Raw genomic sequence first — 15,201 nt, forward strand, 5'->3', positions numbered from 1 at the left:
AAGATTAAATTAATTATTGTTTAAAAAGTAAAGTTGAACTTTTAAATTAAATTATTTGACTTGTTCTTACAATTTTTGTGTATTTTCACATATTACCTATCACATTTTAATATTTAAGCTTACATTTTCTTATGACACCATATGCACCATATATTTTTACTGTAGTAAGAGTGTGCAAACTTATTAAATTATTTTATTTTTTTCTTACTATATTAGAAAATAAAAATAGAAACAAATTAATTTTAATACATTTTTAACTATGTAATGAGTCATATCTTAGTTATATTACCGTTTATTAATATATTTAATGTAATAAAAAATATAGTTTTAATATCAATAATATTAATATAGCATTATCTATGATTGATAAACGTTGTTGCATATTAAATATGTTCTCATAATCTAAAATAATAAATGTTATATTCTTCTGTTATTTATTTCTGTAATTATTATAGAAAATAGGTATGTATTGAATTAAAATTCATTAATTTTTTCATACTCTTTTGGTTGTAAATTATAAATGTATTGATAAAGAATTAAAAATTGTTTTCTTATAAATATGATCTTAACTGTTGATTGATTATTATTTATATTAATATATTTAAAATATAATATTCTTATGTTGTTTTATTTTAAGCTATATACATGTTTAGTGTATAATTAAAATCAAATTTTAAAACTCAATAAATTTACATAAATTAAAATTTGAATTCATATTTTTTATTGTTCTTAGGTTCCTTTTAGAATTAGTAAGTTTCGTGGATATATTGGGTAGAAACTAGAAATTTTAAGTACAAAAGTCAAGAGTACTAAACAAAATATAAAGTTTTTATAGCAAAATAATATAAATACAGTAGGTCTACAATGGAATAATAATTTTAAACGCCATAGTAGTGTGAAGCCTTGTTGCATAAGACATTGATTAAATTAATAGTTCACCAAAATTTAATAGATCAATCATTGACCACTAAATCATGTTTAAGGAATTATTATCCTACTATTGATTTATTAAACGTTAAGCGATTATTTGTGCAACTATTTCAACCCGGCATAAATAATAAAATTGTAATAATATATTGAAATATGCTAATAAATTCTATATTTTGTCAAATGCATTGTAAAATGAGGTTATCGGGAAAGAATAAAAAATTGTACAAGATATTTTATACAATACTATTCCGACAGAAACCATATTATAAATAAAAATGTCCATAATAAATATCAACAGTTATAAATGTATTTGTGTGTAAAAAAAATATCAGCATTGGTAATAATTTTAATTTTCAAGTTAGTGAAAAAAAGCGGAATAGATATTTTTAAAAATAAATAAAATATAATATCAATATCGATTTATTGAATTATTTGAAATTTGAATTGACTACCCGTGGGTACTGGATATTTCAATACCTATTTAGAATATTTAGACTAGTGGCCGCACGCCATCTAGTGGTCCGACACTTCCGATTTTTATTTAATTACCGTTAAAACCATAGACTTAATAATAATAGACGGTACATGGTAGTAGACAGTAGTTCCGGCGTCCACATGTGAAGGCATTGTCAGGTAGTATATAGTACACTGCACATGCGCATAAGAACTATGGGATTGTTACCGTGCGGCTTATCATTTATCAACACACAATACACATTACATATACCACGTACTATCACTGCAGCTAGAAAAGATCGCACCATCCATCCGTATTTACTCCGAATGTCCCGTCTATTAGTATAAAGTTTATAGTCAAAACAATTTATATTTAAATAACACATTACCGTGATAAGACAGTACCGAATTACATCTAAATTCTAAAGATTTAAGATAATAGTCTGAAAAAATTAAAACACAAGAAACTTGCATTTTTTTATGTTTTTAATTTAAAATTATATATTATTGAAATTTAACAGCGTTTATAGAACTTTTATTTTAAATACATACGGTTTGCTACAATATTTTTCAAATTCCAGCTTTTTATCCTTACTGACTGTACTATTATCAAATTTGTAATTTTATGTATCTACCTTGGTGTATCCAAAGGTAGTGAAAGGATTAAATCATTTCAATTTACCAACACTTGTAGGTATGAGAACCATGTTAAAAATAATAAATTATGTAAAACGGTAAACTCGTGTATGAGTGTATGACAGTTAACGGTTTATCGCGATATAATTTTTTGCAAAGTGATCTAGGTCGGAGTGAGTTAATTTTTTAGTACCTAGCTTAGTACATAAAATAATATTTTATACGTCCCGTCGTCGTGGTGGGGAAGGTGTAATCTGGATAAGCGCATACACATATGATGAATACAACGTCATACTATTTAGTATTTACCTTTTCGGCTACATGGTTATACACCTTATACCTATACTTAAGTCTTAAACAATTAAATATATTATAAATGATTTGAGAACGGACGTCATGCTGGATCATTATTTATATTTTAAACATTAGAGCGTAATTTTATATTATTTCGCCAATTTTTTTAATGATTCTCTCGTCCTTGTAATGTCCACGTCTACATTGAATCGTAGATCGCGCTATTATATGTTAACATAATATGTACTTTAGCTGTGAGTTGTATTCGACACACGCGTTGAGCGCCAATAACAACGACGCCGTTTTCATTCACTACCCATCGATAATTTACTGCGTGAGGTTGCAGTTAACTCGCACTTATAAGTCTCGTCTACCTATATGTGCACATTATAACAACGACGTTGCATTGAGGTACGCACGCTAACCAACGGCTAATTTTATGTTAGGTGCCCATAATATAAACAGCAAGGCCGCAACTTTGCCACAGTCAAGAACCGAACCATCAAAATTATCATAATAATAGTAATAACAAATAATAATAATAGTGATGATAATTTCTTCTAACTTGAAAGTAAGATCTAAATCTTATTAATCTTGTATACAGCACCCATTCCGCTGGTTTTTGCGACAGTACCACCGAACCGGTCCATTGCGTTACGACACTGACCGAGCGGTGCGTATTTATTTATTTATTTATCTATACTATTATTTTTAATTTTCTTCAGTCATTTCACTGTGCGTTCCCTTTAGTTTCGTATTCGTTAGCCGTTTTAAGCGTACGATGTTAGATTGTTTATATTTCGCCACGACCGAATCCTGAACGTGTGTGTACATAAAAATATAATACAATTATTGTATAACATGGGTAGTAATAATAATAATAATGATAATAATTATATATAATATATGTTTATAATATCTCTACCGTTAAATTGTCGTGCATTTGATCGCTTTTTATTTTATATTTTTTTTAAACACTGTAAAGAACCCTTTGTTACAAATGTCTGGTGTGACGAAGACGACGATTCCGGTACTGTTGCAAGTGACCGCGGTCGAAGAAGAATTGCAGCTGTTGAACGTGCAATCTGCGAACAGTGTTCGTGGTTCGGATGATGATAGTCTGACTGAGGTTGTCATTTCTGATAGTAATCTTGAACCTCACAGTAAGTACTTAAGCTGTTATTATAATCAGAAGGTTTAGATAATTAAAATATGTCCTTAAAAATCCAATGGTTTATTATTCACTAGTTATAAAAACTATAAAAAAGCAAAAAAATATTTTCAATCGGATATTTAAAACCAATTCTAAGATCCACGTGAACTTATGTTACCTATATATTTTTGGGGTTGTGCCAAACCTTTACAAATCCGTTATATTCATGTTATATTCTAGTTAATAGCTCTTCGTCTTGTCACTTTACACTTGTGATACATATCTAATGGCATGTTTAATATTGACTTAAAAATCAAAACATTACGACAACTAGCCTCCAAACACTACTCCAGATTCCACTCAAAATTACCATCACACCTACAACTTAAAATATCCTCTCATGTAAATTTCTCTATGTTAATTCAACGCGTCGTTTAAAACGGTAATGGTTCAGATACTTACCTACTCAAATAAGTACACAACAAAAATAAAATCATATTGAAATCTATTATAAAATTACTTCCCTTCTCATATTATTCTGTTAATAAAAAAATTCTATATTTGTCATCATATTTTCTTATTATGCATGGAGTATAGATTGTAAATTTTCTAATAAAAAATCGAACATAATTTATAATTTTTATATAATAATAATTGAATTATATTGATAAATAATATGTGTATTAAATTAAATAGATTTTTATTTTAATATTTTGTTTGAATAATTTTGATTATATTTTTTATTGCGGAAAAAATGCTTTGATCTTTAACTTCGATGGTAGTTTTTTATAGTGAATTAAATCTAGTGAGTACTTGATTTTTTTAATTTTTTTTTTTTTGGTGGTGAGGGGGGTTAAAAGTATTTAATTCCCAGTAGTTAAGAAGGTACTTTTAAAAATAATATACAAAAAAATAGGAATATTTTACGACTACTGATTTTTGACAAATTGATTTAGTTATTTTTATTTAAAAAAACATTATTTGAAGGGATTTAAAACAATTTTCCATTAGAAACCTATATTATTATTTATTATACATAAGATTTTTTCGTGTTAAATATTCAATTCAAATATCTATAAAAATATTGTGCATGTTTATAGTTTCTATATTTATTTTAAGAATTCTATAAATCAACTTAAAAAAAACCTTGTAATCAATTATTAAACCGTAGCAATCAATTTGAAAAAACAATTAATTTTCAACTCCAAAACAAGAAAATTTTAAGTGTCTACTAATAACTAAAAATTAATCTAAATATTTTTTAAATTTCATTGTTACATAGGAAATGATTTTTTGTTAATAATGGAATTGTTCAAGTTTCTACAGATATTATTTGTTGGTTTAAAAACATTAAAAATCAAAATCATTACTAGTTTTACGTAAATATTTTTATTTTTCTGTAATTTAGTTTTTTCTTATAATATTAAATTTTACAAGGAATCCTCTCTCTAATATATTTACTATATTCAATTGTAAACTAGACAAAACTATTAAAATTGAAGAATATGTCTTTCCTTAAAAAAAATCAGTCCTTTAAATCACTTCGTATTACTTAGCATAGTAATAGTACCTATTCATATTATACAAACGATTTTCTGAATTATTAATTACTAGCTGTTATATAGGTATACTGTATACACGTTACAGGTAGCTGATGGTATGAAACTCATAGCATTAATTAATTATACTATATATGTATTAAATTAATGCTCATAATTAATACATATTATTTATCTTTAATAATATGACTCAATAATCTATTGTGAAAGTGAAACACGCTGCTTTTTAAAAACAAGTTTTTATCATATCGACGCATGCTTTATAATTCATTATACATTTCAATGCTAATATTAAGATGAGTAAAAGCTAGGTATTTATAATTTTGCCATGCTTATACTTAGAGAAAATAGAAATTTATATTCATAATTTAATGAGTCTTAAGTTTTTTTTAGTAAATATATAGAATATAGATTATTCAAAATATTTATTAATAATAATAATTAATAGCAAACACACCAGAGTCATCAATAAACTACTCATTCATTAGGTACTAAATCAGATTTGTGAATTATCTATAGATATGTTAAAAAATCACACTTATATAAAATTCAAACTTTACGAAATATACCGTTTAAAAAACTTTTGATTGTCCCACCTTATGCGTCTCAAATAATACTATTCATTTTAACATTTTAACCTAAAAATAAAATTAGTTCACGAAGAAGATAAAATGCATTATCAATGCTTTCACTGCCGTCTAATCTCCAACAATAAAAATAAAATATAAACTATAAAGTATTATTTTTATTGTAAAATTTTCAAATTGTATCACAAATATATCACTAATCATCAAATATATACTTTTAAAAATCACGAAATCACTAAATATGCAAAAATATGCACTATAAACATTTAATATTATTTTTGTGGAGTCATGAAAAATTAATTTCAAGGTTACTTAACAATAAATCTAATACTAAAAAAAACATGAAAAATCAATAACTCCAAAGCTTTTTAATTATGAGTTTATTATTAATTTTATAAATAAATACGTATGTAAGTATAAATTGTATGTTACTAATAAAAAAGAAAAAACTGTACCTAGTATATGGTGAGTAAATATCTGTTAATTATAGTCATAACTCACAAGGAATCCAAAATAAATAATAAAACAATTGTGTATAAGTATAATAATGAATAAGTTATTACTTAATAAGTACATTTTATGAAAGTTATTTGATGTAACATTAATTAGTTTTATTCGAAAAAATGTACCTATCTTTTTCTTTAAATTTTGTGACATCTTTATTGAGAACCACTGAATTTCAGTAATCTATAACTAAATAACAGTAGCAATAACATTGAATTATACCTATGATTTTAACCTGGAACTATTAAATGTATAGGTCAAATGTCGAAATATGTATACATATACTTCATTTTTATTATTGTTAATTAAAATAATTTTTGCATGTTCCTCCTTTTAAGGTTGACTTTTTTATAAATATTATATTAAACCGATTTATTAATTAATGATTTATATTACAATATATATATATTAGATAAGACTATAGATAATAATTAATTACATAGTTACTATTTTTCATATTCTTAGTATTTGAAAAAAGTTTTTTTTTAAATATAGACTATAAGAAAACTTTTTTTATGGTAAATATTAACTAGGTATTTAAAAATATATCAACATTTTAATTACTGTGAAACATTAAACCAAAATGTATTTTAATACGTATATCTTTTATCTATTATACATACTTGAAGTATAAAATTATATTAATTATATATTATTGTTACTAAGTTAATATATAGTAAAAATATATTAACTTTGCAGTATAATGTTGTGTTTAAAAAATGATTTACCTCGGAATTTTTAGAATGAGTCAAATAATTTAACTTTAGAAGAGGTGTATAAACAATGAACATTCATTTAAGTAGACAAATTCTCATTTTTATATATCATATTTCTACTTTTTTTTACACTTATTATAGCTATAGTTATCTTAAAAATAATAATGTAATTAAAAAAATAATATTTATTTTTATATTACACGACCCATATTAGGTTCAAGGGCGCATTCGGGTATACCAACTTTGTATCCCCTCCCATACTAAGATTTATTAAAACGAATATAAAGAAATAGTGTATGATGTTCTATGGATCTATGATAATAAGTTTCTTGTATACTGCATACCTATATAATATTTAATAAATTATATTGAGTGTAAGACGTAAGTGGAACGCGGCTAAAAAATATGATTCGTGACTTGTTGAAGTGGCTATTTGTTAGTCCCATCTAAAATCGTTATTTTTCGTTTAAATATTTATAGTCAAAATTTTAAATTCAAAAGTTCATAAAAAATTTAAAGACTACTCTAAACTATTTTTTTTTTATTCCAATAAAAAAAACTTATGAGAAACCTTGCATACAATTTTCAAGTTTAAAAATGTATTACTTGATATTGGTGAACGTTACAATTTTAACTTGAGTAAAAATTTTTGCTAAATATTAAATATTTTCGATAATTTTAGATTCTGAATGAAATGATGAATATATTGATTTTTACACATTTCATGTATTTTTGTTTGTGTCTGTCATTATCTTTTGGAGCAGTAAAAGTACTTCAATTTTCAACTACTTTAGGGGTACTTTCTAGTAACTAAAATTGGATCTAGTTGGTACTTGGAGGGGAGAGTGAAAAGAAAAATTTCTAAAGCTTTTCTTAATAATTAAGAAAAATTTAAAAAAATTAAGGGAAAATGTGAATTCTTCTTACTCTAAGCCAATTTTTAATAAAATTAATTAATTTATTATGTTTAATTCAAAAACGAATATTCATAGATACTTCAAATTTTCACTGAGTATTAATGTTATAATTTTTTAAATATTTTGATTGTTTTTAAACACTTTGTAGATAATTAAAAATTTTATTTTATCAAATGTCAATAAAAAAAACTTGTTAAGTCTAAATATAAATATTAATAAAATTCATTAAATTCATCAAATTTGCAAATTATTTTGTTGTTAAAAACTTATTAAATGTTCAATAATTATAATAATAGACTTGAACGTTTAATAGAAGATTCTTTATAAGTAATTCATTTAGTGAAATCAAAAAATTTAATAAACATATTTGTTAAAACATTTTTTATAAATTTTTTTTACCATAATAAATTAAATATTGGATGAAATTACGTACTTAAACCATGAATAACGATGATGACTATATCATTCTAATTCAAAAACATTTGTGAACACATAAAACTTTAATATTTATTAGATATTTTACTATGAAATTTTCAAAATATATAGATTAATTATAAATAACATTCATTTATACGTTATATCATGAACTTATTCACACTGTTCTACGGTAAAGTGGTATTGACTCAAAAGTAATAACTAATAACAATAATATAATATGTTCTTAATAAAGATTACAATAATAATTTAATTTAAAATTAAATGTAATTAACCTGCCGAAAATCGTAAAATTAATTACGTACTTAAAAACATATCATGAAATGTTTTTAGTAATGAATGTATAACAAGTTTATAAAAAGCTTAATTGATTTTTATTATTAAAATTTAATTTTAAGCTTTCTGAGGTATATTAGTTCAAAATGTCTAAGTCATGCATACTACCTACCTACCTACTATTAAACATATATAGTATTTTTTTTTCTATATTTCTACAATATACGGTTACTGTTTTACTGATTAATATTTTATATCTTTGTGACAATCAACTTTGCAGACAGAGTTGGTGTTTACATCTTAGCTCCAATAGACAACAATATTATTATATACATAAAATATATCTTATACAGATATTGTATCTATATAGTAGTATTTAGTGTATGTCATTGAATTTGTCTCCATCGTACATTTTTATTAACCCAGACTAGGTATTTAAAACAAAATCGTTTTTTTCGTAAATATTTGTTATTTGTTATTTTTACTTTTTATTGTTTTATTATTATTATTATTGAACTTATGCCTCTACGTTTATTTATTCTATTCGGTGTTTGTTATTTTTTTAATTGCTACATAATTTTTCTTTAATAATAATTTAAAATGTAATAGCTCTAAAATCAAGCATGAAGTACTTATTTTAGATAGTAAAATATCTCTAGCGTTTTGTGTGGTATCAACAGCATCAAATTAATTTAACATTGTCATTTTTTTCGACTCTTTTTAACATTGAATTTCATGTATTATTGTTTATAGTGTTAGATAACATCTTTTTGTAGAATAGAAATTGATACATTTATATTAATTCGTAAATTTTGGGACCCATAACAATTATTTATTTATTGTATAAAATGTGAATTTATTAAGAAGTGTCATGGTCTTTAATTATAAAATATATATTTCATTTTTGTGATTTCGCACTGTTCGTTGAAAAGTTATGTTACGTGTATGTGTGGAAGCATATCATGGTATAGTACGGGGAAGCCTAGCATACGTAATTTAATAATACAATATATTATTTATATAACTGGTAAGATAGAATATTGCCTATATTAAACTCCCTAAGTACTGTCCGTATTCAATCCGCGGGTGTCACCAATCATAACCTCACATTTAATTCTGTTCAATGCTGCATACATTTTTTCTATTATAAAAAAATAAAATTTAGAAGGTCGATTATTCAGAACCAAATATATCTGATTGACAGTTAAAAATTAAACATTTATTGTTACTAAACAAATTGTTGCAAAAATAATTCAATAATATATGAGATTTTATAATTTTAATATCAATTAAAAATAATTCAATTTATAATAAAATAAAATAAATCATGTATATAAGATAATTTTAGATTAGAAATCCTGTAGTTTTTTCAAGTATTCTATTAAATTAATTTAATTACTAATGATTTTGTGATTTTGATTTTATATGATTAACTGCCGTTCTTAACAATATTGTGACTTTTGATAAATGTATGTTATTGATACATATTACTATATTAGTGTGTACAATATTGAATGGTTTGATTTTTGGAAAAGTGTGAAATTTGAACGACGACCTTTTTTTTTAAAAGTGTGCAGTTATAACGATCGTTACAATTTACAATACCACAGTTGTTTTTAGTCTTGTATTTTTTTATTATGAAAATAAATATGATAAATATTATTTAATATCATAAATATTTCACTGTCATATAAAAATATAAGGAATATATTTTTATTTTATGTGCAACTAACAATTTGATATTTGTATGTACGAGTATTAATTATGCATTATGCCATTATGTAAGCTATACATATATACTTTCAATATACATTACATGAATTGTGATTGATAATAAATTAAAAAGATAACGATAATAAATAATAATTCAAATATAATATAAAGATTTCTCCCCAATACTCGGATACTCGTGTATGAAATTGCATCGATATCAAAACTCGTATACTTACATTTCGTTTAAAAATAAAATAAATAATCTAAAAAAATATATTTAAAAGTTTAAATATAACTGACCTTCAATTGAAATTAATGTGAGATTATAATTATTTATAACGTTTTGAATATAATATTTAAGTCGTTGTAAAGCACTATATTTTTATATTATGTCTTATTTAATGGTAAAAATTGCCCTTGAATCTTTACGCAAACATAGGATTCTAAGTCATTTGCGCATGCTCCAAGGCAAACAGTAACCTGCTATATAGTGTGAATAGTGGGATCAGCCGGTTTTCATTCCTTACATTTTACTATATCCTGTTTATTATTTGAGTAAAAACTTCAATCGACAACTAATAAACAAATAATATTGTTCAATTCGACGGCAGATTTCTTAAGTATCTAATACTTATGAACCATAATATACAATTAAACGTATTCGTGTACCTATTGTGTTTATATATATTTTTTTTTTCTAGTTATTGTGCTTAACAAATTCACTCACGAATATCCCATAACTCCATCGACGAATAATTCTATATCTGGTATGTATATTTCATTTTTTTATACAGCAAATAAGCTACAGTATTTTAATAGCTTTATGATAACCTTATCGCCTTAAATACCTATTTAGATATTAAAACAAATTGCAATCATATTTAAATGATATCAGCATTGTTTTTCTCTTAAATAGAAATTTAGTCAATGTTATTAAAATTTCTTAAAATACGCCTTAAATCATATTTTATAGTCTAATTCTTACTAACATACAAGATTGAGTGAAATTATTTATTATCAAATTTAAATATAAGAATGTAATTTAGAGTATTTCGTTGGGTTTTATTAATATTGTAATTTTAAAGCAAGTTATGAATATTTTAAAATTCTAATATTTTACATTGATATATATTTCACTATAAAATAATATCAATAAAACTCTATGGGGTACTCAAGATAATCGGAAACAATACATACACTGATACACATATTATATCCTCTTAATATTTTAGGTAAAAATTGTGTTAACTTAAAATAGATGCTATACCTACTTAAATAGTATATATTCTTTTCTAAAACAATTTTTGTTTTAAATCGTTATCTCGTATACCTTATATTTTGTGTAAGAAGTTATTTAAACTATAAAATGTATTTATAGCACATTGGCAGGTACCTGCATGTATTTTTATTGAATTCCAGTATTTAAAAATTACATGAATATAAGCATTTATTATATAGGTATTAATAATACAGTATTTGACGTCAAATATAAATTTAAAATAAGCTAAATTTTAAGTTGATTTAAAACATTTTATACTTATACTATACATTTATAACATCATTTATAGATTGGATTATGATTTTAAATAGTATATCTCAAAGTATATATACATCTTCTACAATAATGCGTTATAATTCTTATAATTTATGGATATTATTCTCTATTTAATTAACTATTATACCTACTTTTGAAAATTCCTTATGTAATTTATAAAAAAAGCACTTTTTAAAATATGTACATACCATATAGAAAATATACTAAATCATCTAGATAACTATGTCAATGATTTCTCCTTTTTTTTTCATTTGAAAATTTTAATCAAATTTTAAATCATGATGGCCTTCATATAGATCGCGGAAGGAAAACTAGTAATAATGAGATGCTCGTGTACGAAAAAGTATATATACGTTATACAAGTTATAGAAATTGTAAAATAATGGGAGTATTTTAATAGTGCAATGGTATATGTATGAAGGTAGTAACGCCAGTATCATCTCCCACTTAATTCTATATATTATAATATAAGTTTGGATATTGTATTTATTTTGTATGCATTAGTATTACGTAATTTTAGTCTTTATTGAAATATTACTTCATTTTTTAACTTAATATTTATAACTATAAAATTATTTAAATAATATTTAAACTATTTCAATTTTAATTTTTAATAAAATCATATAATGATGTCTTGAAAAAAATTCTACTTCAAAACATGAAATTAAAAATAATTGCAATGATTTCAAAACATTTTTGATTTAAAATTAAAATAAAAAGCAAGCAAAGAACAGATATCGAGTGATTTATCACCAAGGTGATATTAAATTTTTAATTTTAAAATATTGAAATATTCAAACGACAATTTATTTCATCCAAATGCAGTGGCACTTGGTGAACAGTGTGGCAGGCCATTTTTATAACTAATACCTACTTATAACAGACCATCATCGACTGTTTATAAAACGTTAAAACGAAAATCAATAAAAACCTACTAACATATTATTACTATTATTATATTTATAGCTTTTGCCATTGATTATAAATTATAATTTATAAATATTGGTTATAAATTATACAATTTACTATAATAAAGATTACCTTTATATTGAAATGAAGTAACATTTCTTAGAAAAGGTCTAAGATGACTCAAGGAGGGCTAAGCCTATGACCTATATATTTATTTATTTTTAAATTTAATTATATAATATACTCATACAATCTATTAATAATTTAATAATAGTATTGTTTGAGGGTTTTCAATAATTATGTTGAGTTGATTGACATGATGAATCAATTACCCAGTGGCAAAACTTACTGGCTAAAGAGGGCTAGTGTTAGTTCAGGTTACGGCTATAGTTGTACTTTAGCCTTCTAGGCGGATTTCCTGAGATAATTTGGAGTTTAAAGCAAGGATTAGTGGGTTTGCAAGACAAGCGTGGATTACTTTGTAGGAAATCTTTTCAGCTTCTTAAATGGTATAAAAATGCATTTAAGTCTAAATGCAGTAAGGTATGATTTTAAATGTATGGGGGTAGGTACAAGTAATCATTCGTGATAAGGTCGATTATAATGTTTGGATTTTTTAAATATTTGATTTTTTTGATACTCCCCACAGTTGGATACCGTATGATCAAATTGTCTTAAGGAGGATTTTGTATAGTAGTACTTTTGTATTTAGACTGATTTTCGATTATCTTCCTATAAGTGGATATAGTACTCTTCGTCTGGAGTGTAGTATGAGTCTTTTTTTTTAATATGTTCAGCCTGTGTAAATCTTTTTGTCTAGTGTCAGACCCAAGTATTTTGCATTAGAAGAAGATGGAATGACTTAACTATTTAAATAAGCTCGAAATACGATACTTTTGTTGAGTGTGAAAGTGATTTGGGAAGATTTTTCATTATTTATTTGTAAACTCCATTTAGAATACCAATTAGGTAACATGTTTAAATGATTTTATAAATATTGGTTGACAAGGAGTAGATTTTTGTCTTAAGTGTATATGACTTTATCATCAGCGAAGTCAGCTACTAAAATATAAAAAATATTTGATGATCGGCTGTGTGTATATTAAACAATATAGGGAAAGAAATAGTTCTTTGAAGAACAACGGCTAGGTTTGGAGCTAAAATTAAAAATTTCATAGCCAACTTTCATGGCAAGTTCTAGTTTTCAAAATATAATTTAAAAAATAAATAGTAAGGAGGAAGTAGAATGATTTTTAGCTTATAAAAGAGACTAAGGTGCCAAACTCTGTTATAAATATAACGTAAAATATTATAAATCATGTTTTTAAACTTCAAAGTTCAAACTCATTAAAATACATAATATAGACTATAGTTATGATAAATTATACATAATTCATAGTTTAATTAATTATGTACATACAAAAACACGGTGAAACAATAATAGGCATCAGACACTTAAACACGCTTATAAATTATTATGGCTCTTGTAAAATAAATGGTTTTGAATAATGTTTTTTAATCTGATAAAATTTAAAATGCAATGTTAATAGAACTAATTATTCTACTTAGAGACTATTATATAATACAACATAAATTTTAAACAATTGAAAATTTATACTTATTTGTTAGTATAGTATTGTAAAATGACTTCATATACCAAATTATGAAAATAAATAAATAAAAAATAAGTTATTATATTGTCTGTGAATAGCTGATGGCTTTAGGTAAGTACGAAAAATACAACAAAGATAGAATGTTTAATATTTTAAATAGCGATACCTACTACAAAAAGTAACCTTAAATTGACTTCATTTATAAAATTTCAGACTTTTTCAAGTTTTTTATAATCACCATTACAATTTTATCTATAAATTTATAATCAATTTAACACATATGGATTAAATGTTTTTATTTTTAAAAATCTGATAAATTATTAACTATATAAATGAATACAAATCAAATCAAATTTAGTACCTCATACCTAGGTATTTTAATTTAAGGACTATATTTTATGACTTATTCGTATATAATTAATTTTAATTACATGAATTACTACTTTGTAATATATAAACGAGATTTTGATTCAGTGAAACATGTTTGGGGATAGCTGCTTTCCGTCAATATCATACGTTTTTTCGCCGATTCATAAATATATATTTTATTAATATTAAATACAATTTTTTATTGTTGATTAGTGGGTTATCAAGGTTACAAGTATAAAAAATACAGTTATCAATTATTATTAGAAATTAGTGTTATATAAGTGAAAATTAATGTCGAAAATATAGATGCAATCTATGTCACATAACTAAGCTATTTTTAGATGCTTCGTCTACAACAAACATTAAGTACTAAAAATTATTTTAATTGTAACGAAAAAAATCTAACCTTTTTTTACCTAGTAAATTATATCTCTTTTGCTCCAGAATAGGAACTGCAAATACTCTATAAACCTACACACTAAGTCAAAAAACCAGAAATATTGTTTATTCACTCTAATTACGTTATAAATGTTAGCATTATATGTAACCAAATTTAAAATTTTTGTATTTTTGCATCGA

General features: G+C 23.9%; 1 protein-coding gene across 6 annotated transcripts in view; it reads left to right on the forward strand.

The window, feature by feature from the left end:
* Nucleotides 1-2,621: 2,621 nt before the first annotated feature.
* LOC112595551 (aldehyde dehydrogenase, dimeric NADP-preferring) overlaps nucleotides 2,622-15,201 on the forward strand; it is a 28,987-nt gene continuing 16,407 nt past the window's right edge. Inside the window, exons 1-4 of one of the 6 annotated variants that reach the window (XM_025340807.1) lie at nucleotides 2,622-2,838; nucleotides 2,921-2,989; nucleotides 3,302-3,479; nucleotides 10,878-10,943. In XM_025340807.1, coding sequence (XP_025196592.1) covers nucleotides 3,317-3,479; nucleotides 10,878-10,943 — 229 coding nt within the window. In that variant the 5' untranslated portion in view covers nucleotides 2,622-2,838; nucleotides 2,921-2,989; nucleotides 3,302-3,316. Of the gene's footprint in view, nucleotides 2,839-2,920; nucleotides 2,990-3,047; nucleotides 3,480-10,692; nucleotides 10,797-10,877; nucleotides 10,944-15,201 lie in introns of those variants that run through there. The other 5 variants (XM_025340803.1, XM_025340806.1, XM_025340805.1 and 2 more) reach the window with 5 other exon arrangements.

This window comes from Melanaphis sacchari, unplaced genomic scaffold, assembly GCF_002803265.2.
Source record: "Melanaphis sacchari strain LSU unplaced genomic scaffold, SCAv2.0 Contig27_pilon_pilon, whole genome shotgun sequence".
Taxonomy (NCBI): Eukaryota; Metazoa; Arthropoda; class Insecta; order Hemiptera; family Aphididae; genus Melanaphis; species Melanaphis sacchari.